The sequence below is a fragment of the Pollachius pollachius genome (genome assembly GCF_949987615.1).
Source record: "Pollachius pollachius genome assembly, chromosome: 1".
NCBI classification, from domain to species: Eukaryota; Metazoa; Chordata; class Actinopteri; order Gadiformes; family Gadidae; genus Pollachius; species Pollachius pollachius.
Genome location: NC_136934.1, coordinates 37721339 through 37743820, shown reverse-complemented (window position 1 = coordinate 37743820; position 22482 = coordinate 37721339). Strand labels below are relative to the sequence as shown.

The following is a 22482-nucleotide window of genomic DNA, read 5'->3' as shown; positions in this document are numbered from 1 at the left end:
GCGGGCGGAGAGGCTGTATTAGTCACGGTCTACTGCCTCTAAACTACAAGGCTCAGTAAACGGTGAGATTGTGTCACCAGACATCATCTAACCTGACACTTCTACTCGTAATTATGGTCCCTCTGTAGGAATCTGTTCTCGTTGACTGTAGTATAAATAATAAGTGGATGGTGATGGTGGGTGGTGGTGACTATGAAGACGATCTACAAACTCAGCTCTATGGATACAGCGGCTGAAGCCGATGCAGAGAAATTCCTACAATCTACTCCTTGTCGCCACATTCTTCCCCACATTCTTCCCTATCAGAAGATATCGCATAAGTCTCTAACAGTATGTGTCTGCTAGCCGACAAATGCAAATTAGTCTGGAACCAAGGGATGTTATCAACAGACGCAGACCAAAATGCCTGTGGACGCAATTGGATAGACTTGCAACCAATCAGAGTAACGATATGTGTGACGTAGTGCTGAGCTGAAATTAAACTTTTATCAAATCCTGTCAGAGGAACAGTTATCACAACTTTCTTATCAACAAAAGCCTTAAGTGCCGTTGTTTGTTGTTATTTTAGAGAAAATATACGGTCCATTCTCACAACAGTGGCAGCCATCTTGGTTACAAAAATGCCTCAATGGCACTTCTCTGTTCAGTCATCATATCAAACCCGCCTCAAATGTTTGATCAACGGTTCTGATTGGCCAGTCCGGCTCCAGGTCAGCTGGGAATCTGTCTGAACAGGACGGGGGTCTGGCCATCTGCCAGAACAAATAAAACATGAGTTTTGAGATTCTTCTAGTTCCCAGACTTTGATGAGGGTAATACAGGTCAAAAACAAAGATTTACGGCAATATTACACCCACCCTCCGGCCTTAGACTACATAGATACTCCAGACACTAAACACTTCAGACGAAGCGACCACATGTCTACCAAGGACATTAATTAGAAAATAAAGGGCTCCTTGCTCAGTATCAGGGCCGAATTCCTGTGCGGAGATACAGCCAAGTAACCTTGCTGTGATAATAATAGTTATTTTAAATCAAATGTTTTTTCTGCTCGCATGGTAGAACTCGGATTACATTTTATCTTATAATTTCATTTATTCCTGCACTAAATTTGTACTTCTTAACTTATTCATTTATTCGTAGGAGTTTGGTGAGTTTGAGAGTGTATTGGTCATTATTATGGGTACAGTCTAGCATTAGGAGAATAAACACATGTTCCTTTTAATTGGTTCTGAAATGTATTTGTCTGAGGGGCCTTCACGGGCCGTTCTCCCAGGGGCCCGCATGGAGTCGTGGACGGACTCTGATTATTATGAAAACCGCCACGAGAACACTTGCGGGCGTCACGTCTGAGAGAGGCAGAAGTTCGACACACAGACACATCCTTCTCCGCAAGGTCAGCATCCCGGGAAACCCTTGTCTAATTAAAGAAGAAAAGGGGCACGAGGAACCGAAAGGGGACTTGCGATATGCAATTCAAATTCGTGAGAAAAAAATGGGTTTAAGTGGGAGAATGTTCCGGGGGCCGCAGCGCTGCGTTTCAGGCCCTCTTGTCTTCCTCCTGCAGCCACATTTCCCTTTTCATTGGAAACATCGTCTCTAATTTCTCCTGGGAGCGACGCTCCGCCGCTATCTCTGCTGTGTTTACTAATCTTCCCCTGATACCAATTTTCCGCTGCAGAAAGTTAATTCTGGCCCAATGTAAATAGCCTTATCTCGTAAACACAAGTTATCCCCACCTCGGTGGCCCAGATGACTGATAGTGGGCGTCCCAGTGTGATACACACCCACAAGTCAACACAGCGGGGATTAGGCAAGGGTAAAATAAAAGTGTGTAATATCGCCCGTGGCGTATTTTACACCGCGAGAAAGTCATAATGGAGCGGAACTGAAGGATTCCTCCCGCCTGAGACTAAACAAAGCAGTGATGGCAAATCATATTGACTATATGTCCGCTTCTCTTTACAGTTAGTCAACAGTGAGCAATTACATTGAGTCTCATAATTTGCTGAATCCAACCTGCGTTATTCCGTTTCACTGAATTCCCCAAGATAGCCACAAATGTTTCCCACTGTGACAGCGGGTTTTAATTAAACCCACAGGGAACAGTACTCATTATCTTGTCGCCTGACCTGATTCGGCTCCGCGGCATGCAGGGAGATTCTGACTTGAATGCTGATGATACAAAAGGTGAACAGAGGGCAGTCCAACAGTTTAAGATAAGAGTTAGGTGGAAGATTTATCAGTGAGGGATTTATTGTGGATGTGAGCCTGCAGACAAGAGGGACTCGGATAGCCATAAATCCCGACACTTCCCTCATGCCTGCATTTTAGAGAAATTATTTTCCGTGAGGGGAGTTGACACTTGTGAAATCTACCTCCGTGTTCATCTTGAGGTGCACCTCGAGGGATCGTCAATGTTTAATATTTAATCATAAACGAGACACGTAATTATATCATCCCCTGCTCGGTTTATTACATCGTGTCATCTTTAGGTTACCTCATTATAATCCTCTTGTGTGTCCTCTGTGTATTTGTCATGTTGCCTATTCTATCTATTATCTAATTTTGGTGTGATTCTTTTCTGAGAGGCATGTTGCAATCAGGGATGATGATCATGATCGAGAATACGCAACATGAGCGCTCTCTCTCTCTCTCTCTCTCTCTCTCTCTCTCTCTCTCTCTCTCTCTCTCTCTCTCTCTCTCTCTCTCTCTCTCTCTCTCTCTCTCTCTCTCTCTCTCTCTCTCTCTCTCTCTCTCTCTCTCTCTCTCTCTCTCTCTTGCACTCCATCGTTGTCCAAGCCATCTCCTTCCTTCTGTAATGCTCATCGTTGATCAAGTGGTGGATCAGCTATAGCGGACGGACGCCCAGGAATGCTAAGTCCCAGCGGAGTCCTGCACCTGCAGAGCATTAATGGAGGAGGATCCATGGGCGACACTCACTGAGGAAGATAGAAAATAGTCTTTGTCTTTTTCTTCTTGGATTGAGTTAATAACTAGGAGAGGAGGAAGCAGCTAATGCACCACGTCCATAGTCTGGCAGGTGAAAAGGATCCCGGTGGGTAAATGTTGTTTACTAAGCATCCGATGGTCTCTGGAGTGGGTGGGGGGTATGAGGGGTTTCTCCGGAGTTGGGGGACTGTTGATTTTGTGATTTTTTGGGTTAATTTGTGTTTGCTAAATAAACACACGAGGACGGCAGCAGTGTTGATGAATCTTTCTTTCCACTGTTCCCTACTGGCCATGGCCTTCTTGCAGTAATAAGTGTGCTCTGGTGGCACTGGCACACTATCTTCAACCCTTTAATTTATTGTTTATGTATTTTTCAGGACTAGGGTTAGTTATTATAATAACTATAACAATGCCTATCACTGCTACTATTGGTGCAACTATTATTTGTTAATGGTCAATGTCCCCTTACTTTTAAAGTGTTACCGTTGAGGAATGATATCTATGAAATCAAGTGTTATTTTTTAAGTCAGTCGCCCACCACTGATCAACCAAGACTCTTCATATTCATTTTATACATGATTAGGAGTTCATGCCCTTAGTTATTAACTCATTCTAGAGAACAGAACTTCACAGGTGGGGAGAGTGTGGACACCATTCCGCAACACTAACTTTGTTAGAGGCACAACAGATGACTATCAAAGTTGCCAACGAATGGGAGAGCAGTGTTCTTACCCCGTAGGAGGTCAGCGCTGGCGTGAGGTGCATTGTGGGTCCTGAAGAGCTGCCAATCAAAGTCATCCTCCTCCCCCTGGGTGAGGTCACACAGGTTGGGGTCAGAGTCCTCGTCAAAGGTGCAGCCGGCCGCTAAAATCGAGACACAAACACTTTGGATTATTGAATAGGTACGGCTGGTGGGAAAAATGCATGTGTGCTTGAAATACGTAACATTTTGCTCTCGCTGCTCAGGAAGACTGCCATGAATCTCCCCACATGAAACACGGGGAAGCGCTTTCACCTGACAACAAATCAAACGAGCTCCAATAACCCCGAACACCCACTAAAGCTTTGCACACAGAAACACCCTACAGCAGATACACACACACACACACACACAAGCTAATATGAGTACACAAACACACACAGACACACACACTCACACACACACTAATGTGCATACAACACACCAAAAAACAACCCACAGGCTAATGTGTATACACACACACATTCACACAAACACAACAACCCACAAACTAATGTGCATACACACTGGGCCAAATCAAATAGTAATAGCCCTGGGGAACACGGTCATTATTATAATACATCACAAACCGCACAACATTCCAGGCGCAAAAAAAAACTAATTTAAAAAAATTATCCCTATATCTAATGGCTGTAGCTTTGTGCCCCTTGAGGCGATGGATAAAGTGTTTCTGCAGCTGCTCCTGCATCTGTTGCCATCTCTCACATAAGCTGCATTGCGAGCAATATGCAACAAAACTGCGGGAGGTTCCGGCGGCCGGGCCGGATTCAGTCCAGTCCGGCGGACATCGTCGAGCAGAGATGTCAAACTACTGACGGGGTTAATCAGAGACGGGACCTGAAGGTGCCCCTATCTTGTGTCTCCCGCTTTATTATTGCTGTTAATTCCTCCTCCCTAATCTGCCATTAAATAAATTGAGTCACCGTGACGCCACGCGGACGAGCAGCAAAATGTGTCCCCACCTGTCACCACCTGTCAGCACCACCCATCCATCAACATGATTACAATCCTCAGGACCCTTACCGGGATTATGCTAATATTGCTTTCAAAAATAGGTCATATTAATATGAGGGATAAATATATGTAGCATAATCGCGGGCAAATAGGTAAACACATTAAAGATAGACGTGAAGTGAAGGACTCCATGCTCTTCAAACACCAGCCGGCAGAACTGGAGTGTAGGTAAACCACTGCTCCGCCGACCTACACGCTGCAGAGTTATTCAAGTAGACGCAAAAACAACCAAATCCAATATACACTACCACCCGTCCCCACGTCCCCCCCCCGTCCATCACCACCCTCCGAGGTAGAATCAAGAGACCCGGAGCTCCACATCCCAGGAGACCAGCTCATCAATAGCAGCAGCAGCAGCAGCAGCAACAGCAACAGCCGGCCCAGAGAGGGGGGGGTAGCTGCTCCTCCTGGGGTTTGATGTATTGCCCTGAGCGGGGCGGTTGCCGCCCAGATCCGCTGTTCGGGGGCCAGGGGTTAATTGTCCCACACTGGGATCTATTTCTAAAAGAGGAGCGGGAGATACAGCACCTGACACATCCAACCGCTTGCACTTTATTATCCCCCGCCGCGTCTGTAAATGGAACCCGCCGTGAACTCCTCTCCTCCACGAGGCTCATCGTTTCCCCGGCGCTAAGAATGGAGTGAGGCCCGCTACGTCAGGGAATGTCATCTCCGCAACAAAATGGATACTGAGCCTTCCCACGACGGAGGTCAGACTCATCTCGGCACTGGATCTACTCCGCGGCCACACCAGTACAACCGTTTACAGGAGTCGTTGTGTGGTGGATGATAAACAAACTCTTTCTGTTGCATTGGCTGTCAAGGTAATAACATTCTGGACACAACATCCAATGAATTTGAGATGTCTTGACCACATACATAAAAGCCTAATTAACCGTTTTGTTTACCAACTGCAGCGTTGGTGTAACGTTGAGCAGCCTGCGGGGAACAGATGAATGACTACCTACCTAACCTATGTTAGGTTGTTCCGGTGGGCTAGGGTTGTACCACCTGGAGATACAAGCACTACAGAGAAAACCAATCAAGATCACATCTCTCATTTCCCCTGTCTCGGCAAAGGCTCTACTAAGCACATAAATAGATTTATTTTGTGTTTTAATTGCATATATATATATTGGCTGTGGAGGGGTGACGTGTAAATGTGTTATCTTAACACTCCACCTAACATTACAGTTATATTTATTGCTGTATACAGCACCCAATATATTTCACATCCATCAAGCATGTTTTTGTTTTTGTTTTTGAAATTATTTTAGATAAAATTCGTTATCTACATATATTTCACGAAGAGATGAAGAAAGCTATTCTTAATATAATATTCATATTTTAAGCAGCAAGCAAGCAGTAAGTTAGGGGACATCCCCCGGAGAACATCATCAAATCCCTGTTTTATACGGACAGGCTCTATGAATGATACAACCTGGTGTGTGCTGTTCAGTTTGGAATCCTTAAGAGTAACAAAGAAAGCTCACGAGGCAAGGCCGCCGCTTCATAATGCAACAATAACGACTTCCCAGCGTGCCGTGCTCCGATATTATATCTGTGGCAAGCTTTTCATTGGCAAATTACAAAAGATTCTTAATAGAATAAAGTCAAGCAATATATTTTTTTTCATTTGCATTTTTTTCTTCATAAACAAATTACGCAATTGAATTAATAACCCCTGCCCCCGACCGCCCCCCAGCCCCAGTTTGGTGGTCTATGAGCAGACTTTGAAACAGATCCCCTACACTTATTTTTTACTGTGTAAGGGCAGCAAGACAAATATATACATTTTTTAAATTAGGCTTGATTGATTTATAATGCTGCCTTTTTTTCATGTCATTAATTTGGAATAAACGTGCATGCAATAAGAGCTACAGAAACTTCAAATGTAATTGTGCACTCTGTTAAAAGGGTATACATTTACACACTGGTCAAAGGAAACAAGTTTACACACTGTTAAAATTGTATTAATTTACACATGATAAAAGGTTACACATTTACACATGGTAAGAGTTACAGATCACACACTGGTGAAAGGTACAGATTACACAGTGGTAAAATGTAAAGATTACTAGTACACTGGTAAAAAGTTATCAATTTACACAGCGGTAAAGGTTATACGTTTACACACTGGTCAAAGGTAAACATATTCAATATATAAACCATCTCTTCCAATGGCTCACTCACACACAGCGATACAACATAAAAACGAGAATAGTACACAACTTGGTAGTATAAATGAATGAACAAAAGTAGTATTTTTAGGCCGCTTGTCTCGTGCAGCCCTCAGGCAGGCACTGCGAGGCAAGGCAACGTGTGTAAAAGTGTACCCTACTTGTTATAAATGAATTTAATCAGGAATGTGTGTCATGGAAGTTCTCCCCATTAGACTTTGGGATGCATTGGGCCTCCTGTGCTCTGCTCTCTCATTAGGGTTTTCCCACATCTCTGTTTATCCCCCGCATTTAAGCCTGCGTGTGACAAAAGCCTAAGCTGATTTAAAGGGAAATTACGTCAAGAACTTTACCACTTAGATGAATTGCAATGAATTGCTCCCTTTAAAAACACGCCCCCTCCCATCCGACCACACACACACACACACACACACACACACACACACACACACACACACACACACACACACACACACACACACACACACACACACACACAGACACAGACACACAAACACTGTTACCAGAGTAAAGTCCAAAATAAGATAAGGTTATTAAAGATATTCTTTTTTTCTGCAGACATTTTGAAAAGAAAATAATGAAAAATGCACAATATGCAAGTTCCAATCCACACTCCGCAGCGCTGGAATGTCACGGTGACCTCGGCTCCCCTTATCAGGATCCAGGGTGGTAATGAACCCCCTGGAGCAGGATGTGCAGACGCTGATAGCATCAGCTTCCTGCGGGGGGCCGGGCGCTCGTGGTTCTGTGGGAACACTCACCACACCTGAGCACCACTTTACCCAGACAGCCCATCTCAGTCTGGAGAGAGAGGGAGCATATAGCCCCATCCAGGGGGGAGAGGGAGCATATAGCCCCATCCAGGGGGGAGAGAGGGAGCATATAGCCCCATCCAGGAGGGAGAGAGGGAGCATATAGCCCCATCCAGGGGGGAGAGAGGGAGCATATAGCCCCATCCAGGAGGGAGAGAGGGAGCATATAGCCCCATCCAGGGGGGAGAGAGGGAGCATCTAGCCCCATCCAGGAGGGAGAGAGAGGGAGCATCTAGCCCCATCCAGGGGGGAGAGAGGGAGCATCTAGCCCCATCCAGGGGGGAGAGGGAGCATATAGCCCCATCCAGGGGGGAGAGAGGGAGCATCTAGCCCCATCCAGGAGGGAGAGAGAGGGAGCATATAGCCCCATCCAGGAGGGAGAGAGGGAGCATATAGCCCCATCCAGAAGGGAGAGAGAGGGAGCATATAGCCCCATCCAGGGGGGAGAGAGGGAGCATATAGCCCCATCCAGGGGGGAGAGGGAGCATATAGCCCCATCCAGGAGGGAGAGAGGGAGCATATAGCCCCATCCAGGGGGGAGAGAGGGAGCATCTAGCCCCATCCAGGAGGGAGAGAGAGGGAGCATATAGCCCCATCCAGGAGGGAGAGAGGGAGCATATAGCCCCATCCAGGAGGGAGAGAGGGAGCATATAGCCCCATCCAGGGGGGAGAGAGGGAGCATATAGCCCCATCCAGGGGGGAGAGGGAGCATATAGCCCCATCCAGGAGGGAGAGAGGGAGCATATAGCCCCATCCAGGGGGGAGAGAGGGAGCATCTAGCCCCATCCAGGAGGGAGAGAGGGAGCATATAGCCCCATCCAGGGGGGGGAGAGGGAGCATCTAGCCCCATCCAGGAGGGACAGAGAGGGAGCATACAGCCCCATCCAGGGGGGGGGGGGGGAAGAGACGGAGCATCTAACCCCATCTAGGGGGGAGAGATGGAGCATCTAGCCCCATCCAGGGTGGAGAGAGAGGGAGCATACAGCCCCATCCAGAAGGGAGAGAGAGGGAGCATATAGCCCCATCCAGGAGGGACAGAGAGGGAGCATACAGCCCCATCCAGGGGGGGGGGGGGAAGAGACGGAGCATCTAACCCCATCTAGGGGGGAGAGAGGGGGAGCATATAGCCCCATCAAGGAGGGAGTGACTGAGGAGGAGGCCGTTAAGAGAGAACAGAGGGCTGATTTGCATTGCTGCAGTGAGGCTCAGTACATCAGGCAGGAGACAAGTGTATTTATAATATATATATTATATATTTATTATTCTCTACATGAGGCTCTCCTCCACACAGTCCCCTGGCGACTTCTGTAAGCCATCCATCCCCGCTCCTGAATACGCAATGAAATCATCTCTCCCCTCCGAGACGTTAATAACTCAACCCCTGGTGGCGAACACCTCGCTGAGGCACGGGACGACCAGGAAGTTGATTGAAAAGGGAAACGTCGGAGCATAATGGCAGCAGCGGGGCTATGTAAAGTAGTAGATAGAAAAAAATCGAATATTCTTCAGGAAAGTGGGATACAGATACAAAAAATGTCAAATAACTGATTGTGTTATGGGCTGGTGCCGGTTTAGTACATAGATGTGGGTGGGTAACAAGGGTGTGAAAAAAAGAAATACAGCCCACTGAGATCCAGGTGGCAGTTTTCTTCTGCAAATTATTATTTTTTGCACTGGTTTTATAAAAGGTACGGGCTTCCCTTCACGCGTGGCCGCTTGATGTTGAAAGCTTCCAGAAGTTGTAGACGTTCCAGAACAGTAATCAGCATGGTTTCCTTTCTTTAAGCACCATCTCTATCACGGGGAGGGGGGGGGAGGATTCAAGGACACGCAGACAGAGAGAGAAAAAGACCACACACTGACTTTCTCTCCAAGGAACAAAAAGAGAAGAGACATGCTTTATCATCTGTGTGTTTTCTGCTCTTGGCAGTTGAGGAAGGGTGAGGCGAGGTTGCGATGACAGTGACGATCACTCCCGTTAACTATAGGTTCTCTTCCTCACGTTCCTGTGCCTCAATTTTATATTTGATATAGACTCATTATTTATTTCGTTTTTTTAAAAAAGGATCTAGTTGCGTTTCCTGAACTCATCGCTGCCTGACATCCAGCTACCATTTGGAGATGGAACCAATCGGATTCCCTCCGATGGCTGAAACTGATCGGACCAGATCGGCAAACACATTGATTCAAACAGCGAAAAAGATCATAGTATGCATTAAAAGAAAAGAATAACGCTGTGATTCGCAGTAGGGAGCCGACTGCTTCACGTCACACGCTTACACCCTTAGCGTATGTATTAACACGCCATTTAGGGTTCACTAGACAAAAGACACCTTTAGAGATAATCAACCTCTTTTCTAAATCCTCCTTCATAGCAAGGTATTAACCCTGCTTCGTATGGGGTCCTAAGGCTAATTCAGCTCACATTAAAGAGGACCTTCAAGCTCAGTGAATGGGTTGTGTGCTTGTGTGTATGTGTATGTGTATGTGTTTGTGTAAGCGTGTGTATGTGTTTGTGTATGCGTGTGTATGTATGCGTGTGTGTGATTTAACTGCAATTACTCCTGAGTAATTGCTACTGAGTAATTCCAATTCGAAGTCTCGTATGTGTGAAGAGCAGCACCTGCGAATACAGATCCTGTGTGAACTCCGGTTATCGTATAAACGTGCAACCCTCGGCTCGCTTGCTGAGATGCAGGACTTTGTTTGCTCAACTCGCCAAACGAACACAGCAACACAACCTGTGTTTGGTCAAATGCATCTATATGACTATACTTTTTAACTATCGTTCCCTCCAACACGGGAAACACATCAGGGCTCCATCTTGTTAGACCACCTACCCAGTCGCTTGCTCCCTCTGAATGCTCATTGGTACCACTTTAAAAATAAAAAGCCTCAAACACAATGTTGCTTACACCAGAAAGGAAATGCTTTTCTCACTGTGGTGAAGGAAAAATGTTGTTGCTGGCATGATGCGTTGTTTTTTTTGTTGCATTTTATATATACTCAAGGTATTTTAAAAATATATATTTTTACAGCAAAATATGCAATTGTGAGAATTTTGCAACAACAATCGCATTTTGCAGAATAGATGTATTTCTTCCAATTGCGATTCTTGCATTATTCCTTTGAGTATCAACAAAGGCAATCTAACGTGTCCTTCAATATTTGTCACAATGTCTGCAAGGAAATCAGCAAGGAAAAAAGAGGAAGAGAGAAGAGAACTTTGGATCCTAGGAAACCTTTGTGTGTTTTTGATGGACATGCTCCAACACCCTGGATTAAAATAAATACACTACCTGCCGGAAAAGAAAAAAACTCTTCACAATCTTTTTACACATAAAGGTCAGCATTTCATAAATAATGGAATGCTTCTGACATGTTATTAGCCAATAAAAAACGAAATGGGAACTAAAGCGGTCGCCTCATTCACCTTTTACATTTTCCTCTCCTTCTAATACTTGTTAAACTGTCTCATCTGGTCTTTTCAAGGTAAGAAAACCTCAAAACCTCTAAACTTCTAAACCTCCAGACCTCAAAACCTCCAGACCTCTAAACCTTTAGACCTCCAGCCCTCTAAACCCCCAGACCTCTAAACCTCCATCCCTCCAAACCTCTAAACCTCCAAACCTCTTAACCTACAAACATTTAAACCCCCAAACCTCCAAATCTCTAAACCTCCGACCCTCTAAACCTCCAACCCCGCTCACCCAGCATAAGGGCTGCTCTTATGAGGACATTGCTGTATGGTTGGCTAAGGACTAACTTCCCACAGCAGCTGCCACCTGTCTACAGCGTGATGCTGTGCATCCATTTCATTGCAGCTGGGACCAGCAGATTTACTTCTATCAGGAAAAAACCAGACCCAGACACCATCCATGGTGTCTGCTGTGGTAAAAACTGCAAGAACTTCTGATTGCTCAAGCCTCCAGTCAGCTGACCTGACTTCAAAAGGTTTGCCCTGAGAAACGCAGTGCTCCGGAGACAGAAAATTATTCTGAAAGACGCACTCCCAAGTTCAGTTGCCCTTAAGGCAGACAGAATTAGAAATGTCAAACGTTCAACTCCTACTCAGGAGACCTGCTCCATTACAGACGGCTGACACTCCACCAATCACCCGGTGGACATTGTTTTATCCAAGGCACGCGGCTGGCGGGAGATGTGTGGTGTTGATGCTTTAGCCTGCATCGCTCTGGACACAGAGGAGTAGCAGCATAAGTGTTCTCTTGAATGTTGATCAGTGGGATCCTGAGGGGCGGTTGGAGTTCCAGTGAGGCGAGAGGAAGAGGAAAGTGGCGAGACGGCAAGACGGCAGCCGCTTGAAAAGGAGGACAGGGAGCGGGCCGTGTTCCAGTCATGTTAGCAGAAGATGACAAGAACAAAAAAATGATTTGAAAGAGATTAGCCACACTTCAGCCTCAGCCCTTTGAAGTCCCACGTGAAGCTTCCTGGGATGTCCCCATATGGAATTAATTTATAATCTTCATAATATTCTTAACCGTATGGAAAGAATTCATATTCTTGTTCACCAGTGGCTCAGAACGTGTCCCGTAGACTCGACGGACATACCGTGAAGTTTCATGAGGTACAAAATATGACAGTGTATGTGTGAAGAACCTGACGATAGGAGACCCTGACGGTAGGAGACTACCGGCACCCCACTGCTGAGTCCTAATTCATCCAAACAGACAGAAATAAACAAGAGAGGAGGAGGCTGCAGAGAGTGGAGTATGGGAAGCACCTAGGAGGAGCTTTCTACTCTGGCTCACTTGATCACCAGGGGAACTTGGGTCCCAGGGGGGGGTCTGCCAAGATAGTCTGCCAAGACATGTGGATAGAGAGCCAAATAAGAAATAGGCGGGTGGTGGGTGCTGCAGAGGTTTAAAAATGGACCCAAACACCCCCATTCATGCCTAAGTAAGATTTAGATATGGGAAAATGTGCTTAGGCTTAACTTCCACTGAGTCACACAGGGAAAAGCCAGCAATGGCCTTTTTATTATCGGGGTGTTTTTACCTCTTAGTTGATAACTTGGCAGTCAATACTCTATTTACAGTATTATTTTTATTTTTATTTTATTTTATGGGTTTTGAAGAATGCGAGAAGTTTTGAAACGAGTGAATTTGACTGTGAACCGGGATGAGTGTTCTGAGTGGTTAGCTGTCAGCATTAACCAGGAACAAAATGAAGCAAATTAATCCGGTGGCTTCCATTCCAGAAACAATTCCCACCAAGAGTGGCAAATATCCCGTGGCTGTGTTCCTGTAGCACAGCCACCCAGGCGTGTTACAGAGGGCAGAACATATCGCTGAGGCTCTCCACTAGGTCAGGCTGAACCAGGGATACTTGAAAACCGCTTAAAGTTTAACTGAAGAAACATATTGTCTTGATGGGAGGTTCTTTGTGTTGCTTATGTGGTAACTTATCATGGTTGAAAAGCACTTTAAAAGCCTTGGTTTATTTAGTTTTCCATTTAAGAAAGTGTTGAAATATAAAACTTGAGAACAACACTCAGACCTCAGGCGGGATCAATGGTTTCTTTATTGTGTTGTGATGTGTGATCACAAAAAAAACATCTCACCAAACTAAAGAGCCTCATTTAATATCAATATAACTCACTCCTGGGGAATCAATGCAGCTTCTGAGAGTATTATGAGTATTGGACAACTTAAGTTTATCTTAAAACATCCAGATATCACTACCGGCAAAAAAGGAATGGCTTTTGCGTATGACATTTCAAAAGAGATAACATTTTTTAATAAAGATATTCTTTAATCTTTGAAAGTCTTATTGACACAAATATGGCTCGTCTTAAGGTAGGAACCTTTAGATTGGACACTGCACTTATTTAGCCACAGAGTAGATAGACAGATATAGAAGATGCCAAGCTTAATATCTGTCATCCTGATATGATATAGAGAGGGATGCCAGTTGCTCTTTTCAGTAATACCTCTTCATAAAAGGTATACATTTATAAAAAGCATTTGGCACCTGGCGAAGAAGACATCAACCTTCAATCCATCTTCTAGTTAGAGGCGAAAAGTGTTTTCTGGGTTAATATCAGGTAGCTGGCATGTGCCCAGTGTTGACTTAATGTGCATCCACCTGTCATCTGGTCGTGACAGACATGTTCTGCCCTCCTGGTCTCCACAGTATGAGATGAGGGGGCATCCTCAGCACCAACCAGTAGGGGTGGGAAAAATAATAGATTCTTCGATGCATCGCAATTCTGTGTAGAAAGATTCCATCTCGATTCAGATAACTTAATAATCAGAATTTTATTATTACATTTGTTCGCCTCTTGCAACATTCTGTTCGACAGAGAGGGATAATTTGAGTAGTTTTAAAATTATTTAATTTATCTTCAATGTGTATTGGCCAATCTGATTTGTCTGGACACGATTGCGATTCAGCCTACACAAAGCATGCACGCAAACTCACAGCCAGAAACAAGAACGACGAACAAGTTCTTATTCTTATAATTGACAAAGAGCAGCTTTTTCTTTAATGACATAGAAAAGGAAGATTGGAAAGAAAAGAAAACTAAATCTGTTCATTTTTTACCTACTTCCATAGTGTGTTGTAATGCAAGCTGCATTGATTATTGCATTGTTCATAGAAAGTCATATTTGTGACAAAAGATTTTTCTCTAATAAAGTATTAGATAAGGTAATTAATCAGTTGATTTCTTTAATGATCATCACAAAAGTAGGAAGTAATATGCAAACTCTGAGTAGCAAATTCAGATGTATAGATATTTTTTTTGAAAATCCCGCATGGAAATGTACACAAAAAAATTGCTTCGAGATGCATCAATAATCGTTTTAGAATCGAATCGTTGACCTCTGAATCGGAATCAAATCGAATCGTGAGGTGCCAAGAGATTCCCACCCTACTAACCAGGCCAAAGCAAGCTGGCAGCTGCAGTCACTCCAGCAGCTGTACTCTGGCCCATGAGGGTCACCCGGTCAGTGAAACCCTCTTCAGAACCCAACATCTTCCCTTCACGTGTCCAGCAACAGCTGTGGACTAGGGGGAGGGCTGCATAAAGTGAGCATAGAACCTCTCAGAATAGCCCTAAGAGGAGAACAACCTATTGTTCACTGTTATTACGATTGTATATCATTATTGTTATTATTATTAAGACGTCCTTGTTGTTTTTTCTTGTTTGAGAAAGAACCTAGCAGGGCAATATGTCATAGTTCGTAATACAAGCCTATAAGAACATTAACATTCCAGTATGTTAAAGCCGTGTAATGACAATTATTTCGAATGAGCATGGCTTCATATCAGTTTGTTTTCCAAACTTTACCTTGTAGCTGCATTGTTGCTATAAAATATGCAATTTAAAGGAGACATATTATGGCGTTTTCACAACAAGTAAACATAGTATTTGAGTTCCAGAAAACATGTTTTTGAAGCTGTTTGCTGGAAATAGCTTTTAGGAAAAAAAATCTCGCCTACCACTATTCCCCTCTGTTTCAGTCCCTTCAGAATGTGCTGTTTCTGGTGTCTGTAGCTTTAATGCAAATGAGCTGCTGCCCATTGACCAATAAGCTGTCAGACTGAACCACAGCATGGAGGAGAAGGGATTGTCGCCGAGCTCCCCGCGCCGGAGCTGCCGGACTGCCGACGAAGTTTCGGCGGCACCACCGGATCAGTCCAGCCGCCGTCGAAGCCATCCGGGGCAGTCCAGCAGCTCCGGCAGTGTACTCCGGGAGCTGAACTGCCGCCGAAGCTTTCCGGCGGGTGTCCTCCGGGAGCTGAAAAGTCCGGCGGGGGTAGCTCGGCGGCAGTCCGGCAGCTTCGGCGGTGCCGCCGGCAGAGAGAGGGATTGTACTCCCGTAGCTGAGCTGCCGCCGAGTTCCCCCCGCCCGGAGCTGCTCGTCCGATGGGCACAAAATCTCAGCTATGCTCTGATTGGAGGGGACTGGGAAGTGGAAGGTAATATTCAACTGTGCCCCCTTCCTACCTAGGAGGGGGCGCCGAAACAGACTTGCTCGTTTGGTAACTGTAGGCGGGGTACTTTCAGAAATGCATATCTCACTCAAAAAATCATGTACAGACTTTTTTCAAAGTTTGTATGCGTGTGGGAGCACCAGAGACCCAAAACAGTACCCCAAATCCCAGGAAAAGTGTTGTTTTCAAAATATGTCCCCTTTAACGCTTTCTTAAATTAATTGTTAAATTTCTTCTTATTTTATGCTCAGTGATACTTAGAATAAACATCTGATAGCTACATCCCTGCTTAATTGATGAATGCTCGGCATGCTCGCGGTGATGATATGAGATAGCAATGATCTTTGGCTACTCTGATTTACTTAGCGTAAAATAATTAATTTTGCCTTAGAAAGATCCACGTAGCCTACTCTAACCAATGCAATTCATTACACAATGTCCTCCTTCTGGGACGGATCTGTCCACATTAGTGTACGTGGAGTCATGCACGAGTGATACATTTTGGAACCACAGGAAAACAATCTAAATGAAATGAGTATAGCTCATTTAAAACATAAAACACGTGAATGGACGTTAATGAGGTTTGAAAAACAGCTTAATGTGCAGCAACTGTGATACAAACAAACTAAACAGAGCAAATTACATTGTGTATGCAATAAAAAATAATCTGTTCTCTAAAGTTTTGGTTTTATTAGCTATAGCCTATATATTTTAATTGCTATAATGAACAGCCCACGTTCATAATATGCTCTCTAATGGGCCGCTGCCCTCCTAGTCATTCTGCTGGCCGTATAACAGCCTCATTACAGCGGGGCTCCAAAACAGTTAAGCGGTTTAATCTCGCAGCGTCTTAATGTGAAGATGAAAGGTGGACCAGGTGACACGTAGCGACGCATGCAGACGCCCTATTTCTGTTCTTGTTTCAGTAATACACTTCCTTTCCCCATTTCACCGCTTGCCTTCATAAAGGCGCCGCGCCCCGTGGTTCAATCTCACATTTTCTGCGCAACATGCATCTGTCTCGCTTATATTCAGAGAGGAATGGTTGAGGGATGTATTGCCACCCCTAATTATAAATCTAATTACGTCGCAATTGGCCCACCGTTGTTGTCTGCTGAGTTCTGTGAAATTGCAATTTCATCGCATCTTTGAACACAGGTGAGCTCTGACTCCTCTTTGTAAATGCAAACAGAAGCAGCCATTTAAGGTTCTACGTGGTGGTAGTCTGTGTGTGAATGGGTTATTTTTGAATGTGTGTTTGTGCGTGCGTGTGTGCGTGTGTATGTGTGTTACCACCGCGCATGTTTGAGTGACACATCCAGGATGAATTAGCCCCCATGTTGTTCCTTGTAGAAAATATGTAATCTGTGGTTGCTGTGTCACACCAAAAAACGAAATTCTCCCTGCACGACTTCAGTCAAAGTGTAAGAAAAACAAGTATTCATAAAACGCTGGTTTGCCGTTGGCCCTTTCATCTGGGAACCCTGAGTTGGTACATCTCACTCTGCTCCGACACACAGGGTTAACCAGCGGGGCTGAGAATGCTGCCCTAGAATCTAAGCGGAGCCCTGAGGAGACGTCTTTAATCAGGAGTTATGGACCCCCTCTGCCTTAATAGCCCTGCATCTAAAAACACTCGGCAAGTTAGTGATTCTGAGCCGAGCGCACGCACACCGCCACCTTGTCAGCATCTCTGTATGAAGCCATTTGGTGGAAAAATGAGCTAAGACGCCGTGTCTTCTCCTCCCCATATCACCCTCCATCAGCATTTCCACGGACAGCAGAGGTCTTGATGTTGTTTCCAGGCCCAGTGAGGAAGGAGGCTCAGCCACCGATATGTTTCCATTCTAATGTGCTGTACTGCTCTCTCTCTACAGCGTCCTGCCATGTATCTCACTTCCTCACAGTTCGCCAAAACCACATTGACTGGGGTCAGGCTTTAATACCCAAGCAGAAAATGTGAGAGAGGAGAGGGTGGGAGGGGGGAGGGTTGTACGATGGTGGGGTTGAAGCAAGGCCGGGAGCCTGGAGCTAAGACAAATGGAATGCAGAAGGCCCAGACAGGGCCTAGCAAGGAGCGAGAGCACTTCTAGCCGCGGTTCCCACTGCATCAACATCACATTAAAGAGCCAGGCTCAGTGAGAGAAGGATACGCAACAAAAGGGGCAATGGAGGCAATGCCGTGCAATGGGGATGAGAATATCATTGAGACTCCTGAAACCAGCAACTTGCTATTTTACTTTAAGGGAGAGAGTACTGGGATCATATAGGAGGAATAAATTAAAATAGAACAGAGTGAATGAGTGATCTGAGGTCAAAACAAAACTATAATTGAGCGCAATTAACATACCAGGGACAGCACATATTGAAATGTGAGGATAAGAGGAGAGCTTTATAAGCTCAGGCTGAGTGACAGCACGTATAAACCCACCAAGTTAGTTAGGCTACCAGGCCTAAGAAGTATCTCACTGGGGATTTCACAGCCAAGAACACAGAGAAAGAGGAACAGAGGCATCACAGGAAACCGTAAATGTAAGCCATTGCAATGGAGAAAAACACCATTTTCTGGAAATGTTTGCCACAAAAAACGAATCCACGTTAAATCCTTGCACAGTCCTGAGGTTTGAGCTTCTCTTAGGTAATTTTATATTCTCCCAGGCATTGTGTAATCACGACAATGTAATTAGTCACTGAGAGACGTAGTAAAATCACATCTGGACGGACATATAAAAAATCCCATCAGCCCTCAGAAGAACAAAAAAACGACCCGTTCTTCCGCCATGGCCGGGGTAGAAAACCGCGGCGGGAAGCGGAGCAGATGGTCCTCAGTTCCTCTCCGATCACTTCTCGGAGGTCGACGCGGTGGAAGTCCAGGTGCCCCGTCAGATTGCCGACGTGGGTCGGGGATCCTGGGTAAAAAGGGGTGGTGATTGGAACGTGACTTCTTAAGACTGCACCTCCATTAATCACACTTTGCACGCCTGCGGCCCACCGAGCGGTGTGACAGTGACAGGGCTGAGAATGATTAATACTTAATGCGGCGTTTAAGAGAATGATTTATGCCATCTGTTAGCGGATGACATGCTGCAGAAGTTGGCTTCACCACTCACACTTGGACTCCTTGTCAACAAGGATTAGCAGGGTGATTCATAACTTCATCGAGGAGCAGGGGGTCACCTCTAGAATGAGGCTGACTTTAGGACCTGAGCACAGAGGAGGGGGGCGGGGGAACAACTGGGCGGAGGTGATAGTGTAACCTCAGCATCTTCTTAATTGGAGCTGGACAGAAGCAACACAATGCGGTCCAGAAACACTTTTCCTGTTGTTCCCACAGATTGTGCTGCCCGTAATGGTTTCTTAACCTCAAGAGGATCACATGGTGTAGGGCTAATGTGTGCCTGAGCACTCACATTGGAGATTTGAAGTTTCCATTCCAGTGTTCATCGATGCAGTGTCACCTCTTCTATTCCCTTGTTTTTCTCATCCTCGATTTTGATATTCAAACAACGTGTTAAATCCCAAACACAAACAAGTATGCAGGCCTATCCACCAAGGTCTGCAGAGTTGTCCTGTTAATCAATTTCACATTAATATCTGAGGTTACTCTCTTCCTCTCTCCCTCTCTCTCGCTCCCGAAATCAATACCCCAACACCAAGCTGTGATTGAAATGATAATCTGTTAGGCCTTTGAAGCCTAAAGTAAACTCAGTGTAAAATGTTTGTTGTTAATCAAATAAATAACCTCTGATGTACAGCACAAAGCAATCTTTTCTAAGGATTGGCCAAAAAAAAACACAACAGCCTCAAAGCAGCATCAGCCTAACCTGGCTCTGTCCCGGCCACAGCCACTGTTTCATTATTAAGATCAAAGGAATACTCATGATGTACTGCAATGTGCAGAAAGTGAGCCCTAAGGAGCTGCTATTCTCAGCCAAAGTCAAACCATGTGTCTTCTGGGAGAATGGGAATTGGGGAGATGTTTGTCAGTCATGAGCAAGCACAGACTTGTGGGCCCATACAAAAATTAGCGAGCGCCATCAGGGTTGAGTCAGAAGAAAAAGTTATGATTTGAGAGAAAGCAAATGAAGCCTAATAATCACAAGCAATTTCAAAGAAACCTCGGCAGACTTTTCAGAATACCATTCCTCTTACGATGAATATATACAGGTCACTGATTTGGATTCTGATGTCGGCACATCATCCGAGAAACTGTAATCCCTAGATGATTAAAAAGGTTTTCCGAGCATTATTTAAATCTCTCATGGAAATAAACTACTGAAGGAAGAAACATCAAAAAATCACATACTTTTGTGATTGCAAAATAGGACCATTGGGATAATTCCTTTACTTTGCATAGAATAATAATAATAATGATTTGTTGGAACAAGTGAACAGTTGGTGTTGCCAAAGGTCAATGTTTTTGTATTACGGTGCTTTGCTCAAATGTTTCTTTCAAAACTCAATCCGTTAATACCTCAACTTGGAATAGCCTGTAAAAAACAGTGCCATTCTCTATTTCTCCACTATTTACATTATTATTTCTTACCATGCCAACCATAGTTGATCAATTTTCACAAAAATAAATACATTTCAGCAACCAACAAACAAATGTCTTTTTAGCTGTTGAATGTGTGGACTACACATCAGATAACACAACTCCGAAAAGGCTCCATTTGGAGATAGCCTTACTAGGTCTATCGGGAAGACTAGGACCTCGTGAAATACTGAGACCCTGGCTGTTCCTCGTCACATGGTTAAACTGATGTTCAGTAAGGCCTACATATATGTATTTATAAAGCAAACAATTTTTTGAACAAATTACTGTTTCAGAAATAGAGAGCCTGATTGCATTTTTTTTCTTTAACTGTTCACAGATTTACCTTCAAATGAACCATTACCTTGAGCAGTCTGTTTCCACAGCGTCAGTATGCAGAGGAGGTGAGAGTCCCTTACAAATGTAAATGCATACCTGTTTGACACTTGCCATTCTTTGTTGGCTCGTGTTAGTCTATCCCTTGTTGCCCATTATCAGCGGTAATTACAGTTGTGTCTCGGGTCCAGCCAAGCAGGCAGAGTTGGGAAGGTAATTGGTGGAGCAGACCTCTCGAAATGACACTTTCGCTGTCAGAGAGCAAATTATTCCCTCCCCCAAAGCTGACAAAAAATGGCCACAATCACAGACCTTGTTTACATGCCTGAAAAGTCATAATCGTTCATTTTCAGCTCTGAATATTTTAAATGATATTTTCTATGAAAATAAATAACTATATATATATATATATATAACTATATATATATATATATATATATATATATATATATATATATATATATATATATATATATATATATATATATATATATACATACCTATATATATAATGTTGTTTTTAACATATATTTATTTAATGTATGTGTACATTCAATCAGCATTAATTATAAAATTCACAAAATATGGTCAGCAGACAACTATAATTTTGGGTAGAGAATTGTAAAGCTTTAAAGGCTACAACACTGACTTGTTATTTGTCTGATGTTGAATCAAGTCAAAGAAGGCTAAATGAAAGCTGTATCCTAAATACAAATCCCTTTAACCTTTGCCAGTAACTGGACCGATCACCTCTAAATATAGCACAACAACAACATTTAATCTATTTGAACGACACTAGATACTTTGTACACAACAATGAGGTAGTGTTTTGACTACACAACTCGTTGAATTGTGTAGAGCATGAATGAATACATTATTTCAACACAATACCCCCCTGATAGGTCGCTACATAATCAAACAGTCACAATAGAAACCATATCTCAGATATATCACAGAACTGTATGTACTGTGAACAATTAATTTTTGGCACATTTATAGCAAGGCATCTTCCAATGTCTAATTGTCTCTGAGTTGTAGATTTAAGGTGCCTTCCTTTGTTACCGATGTTCTTCGGCAGTGATGGATTCACAGTTGTTATAACCACCCTCAACCCGTTCTCCACACTGCACCGACTGAGAACAAAAAATAACAAAAAAACACAAGGTGATTATATCTGGCACAGTTGAGGCTTGAAAGAAGCATGCGTTCCCCCGCCATGAGTTGAGAACAGGAGGTATCATTAATGACATATACCCATGCTCAATTGAGCCCTTGCAATCTAGACGCAGTCTGATGCAACCATCCTAGGAACCAGAATGCACACATCTCTCGCTCTCCCAAGACGCTCATTCACAGTTCACTCCTCTCATCACTTCATTGAAAAAAATAAAAGTGGGTCATCGCATCTCCAAGGCATAGGCAGCAGGGGGAACCTCAGGAAGACAAATCTGCTGTCACTCAGCATGCCACTTCTATGTATCAACTGCAGCGTTGTCACCAGGATAGACAAGGTAAAATAACCGCACAGCCCTAGACCAGGAGAGGAGGAGGTAGGAGGAAGTGATCTGCAGTAGTGAGGGAGCCACACAGGTCGATCGGAGACAAAGATATGTGTAATAAGCCAATGATGAACGCTGAGGACCCTAGAACGCTCTCTGTTGCGTCGCCAGGACTACAAATGTGTTATTGACATTGCTCTTGCTCTGTCAGGCAGACAGAGAAATACCACTACCTTCAGAGGGCACGGATGGATGAAAGAGAACAAGAAAGAAGGAAGATGATAGATCTGTTGCACTGGGATAAATTATTGATTATCTGGTCATGTTTATACCTCCAAGTTAATGATTGACAAGGCATGATTAAGACACGAGGGAGGGATAGTCTACCTTCGAGGCAGTTATTTGTAAAACCCGA

General features: G+C 44.2%; 1 protein-coding gene across 1 annotated transcript in view; it reads right to left on the bottom strand.

Moving 5' to 3' along the window:
• ptprub (protein tyrosine phosphatase receptor type Ub) overlaps window positions 1-22482 on the bottom strand; it is a 134173-nt gene that overhangs the window by 92626 nt on the left and 19065 nt on the right. The window contains exon 2 of the mRNA XM_079753610.1: window positions 3685-3816. Within this exon, the coding sequence (XP_079609736.1) occupies window positions 3685-3816 (132 nt within the window). The remainder of the gene's footprint in view (window positions 1-3684; window positions 3817-22482) is intronic.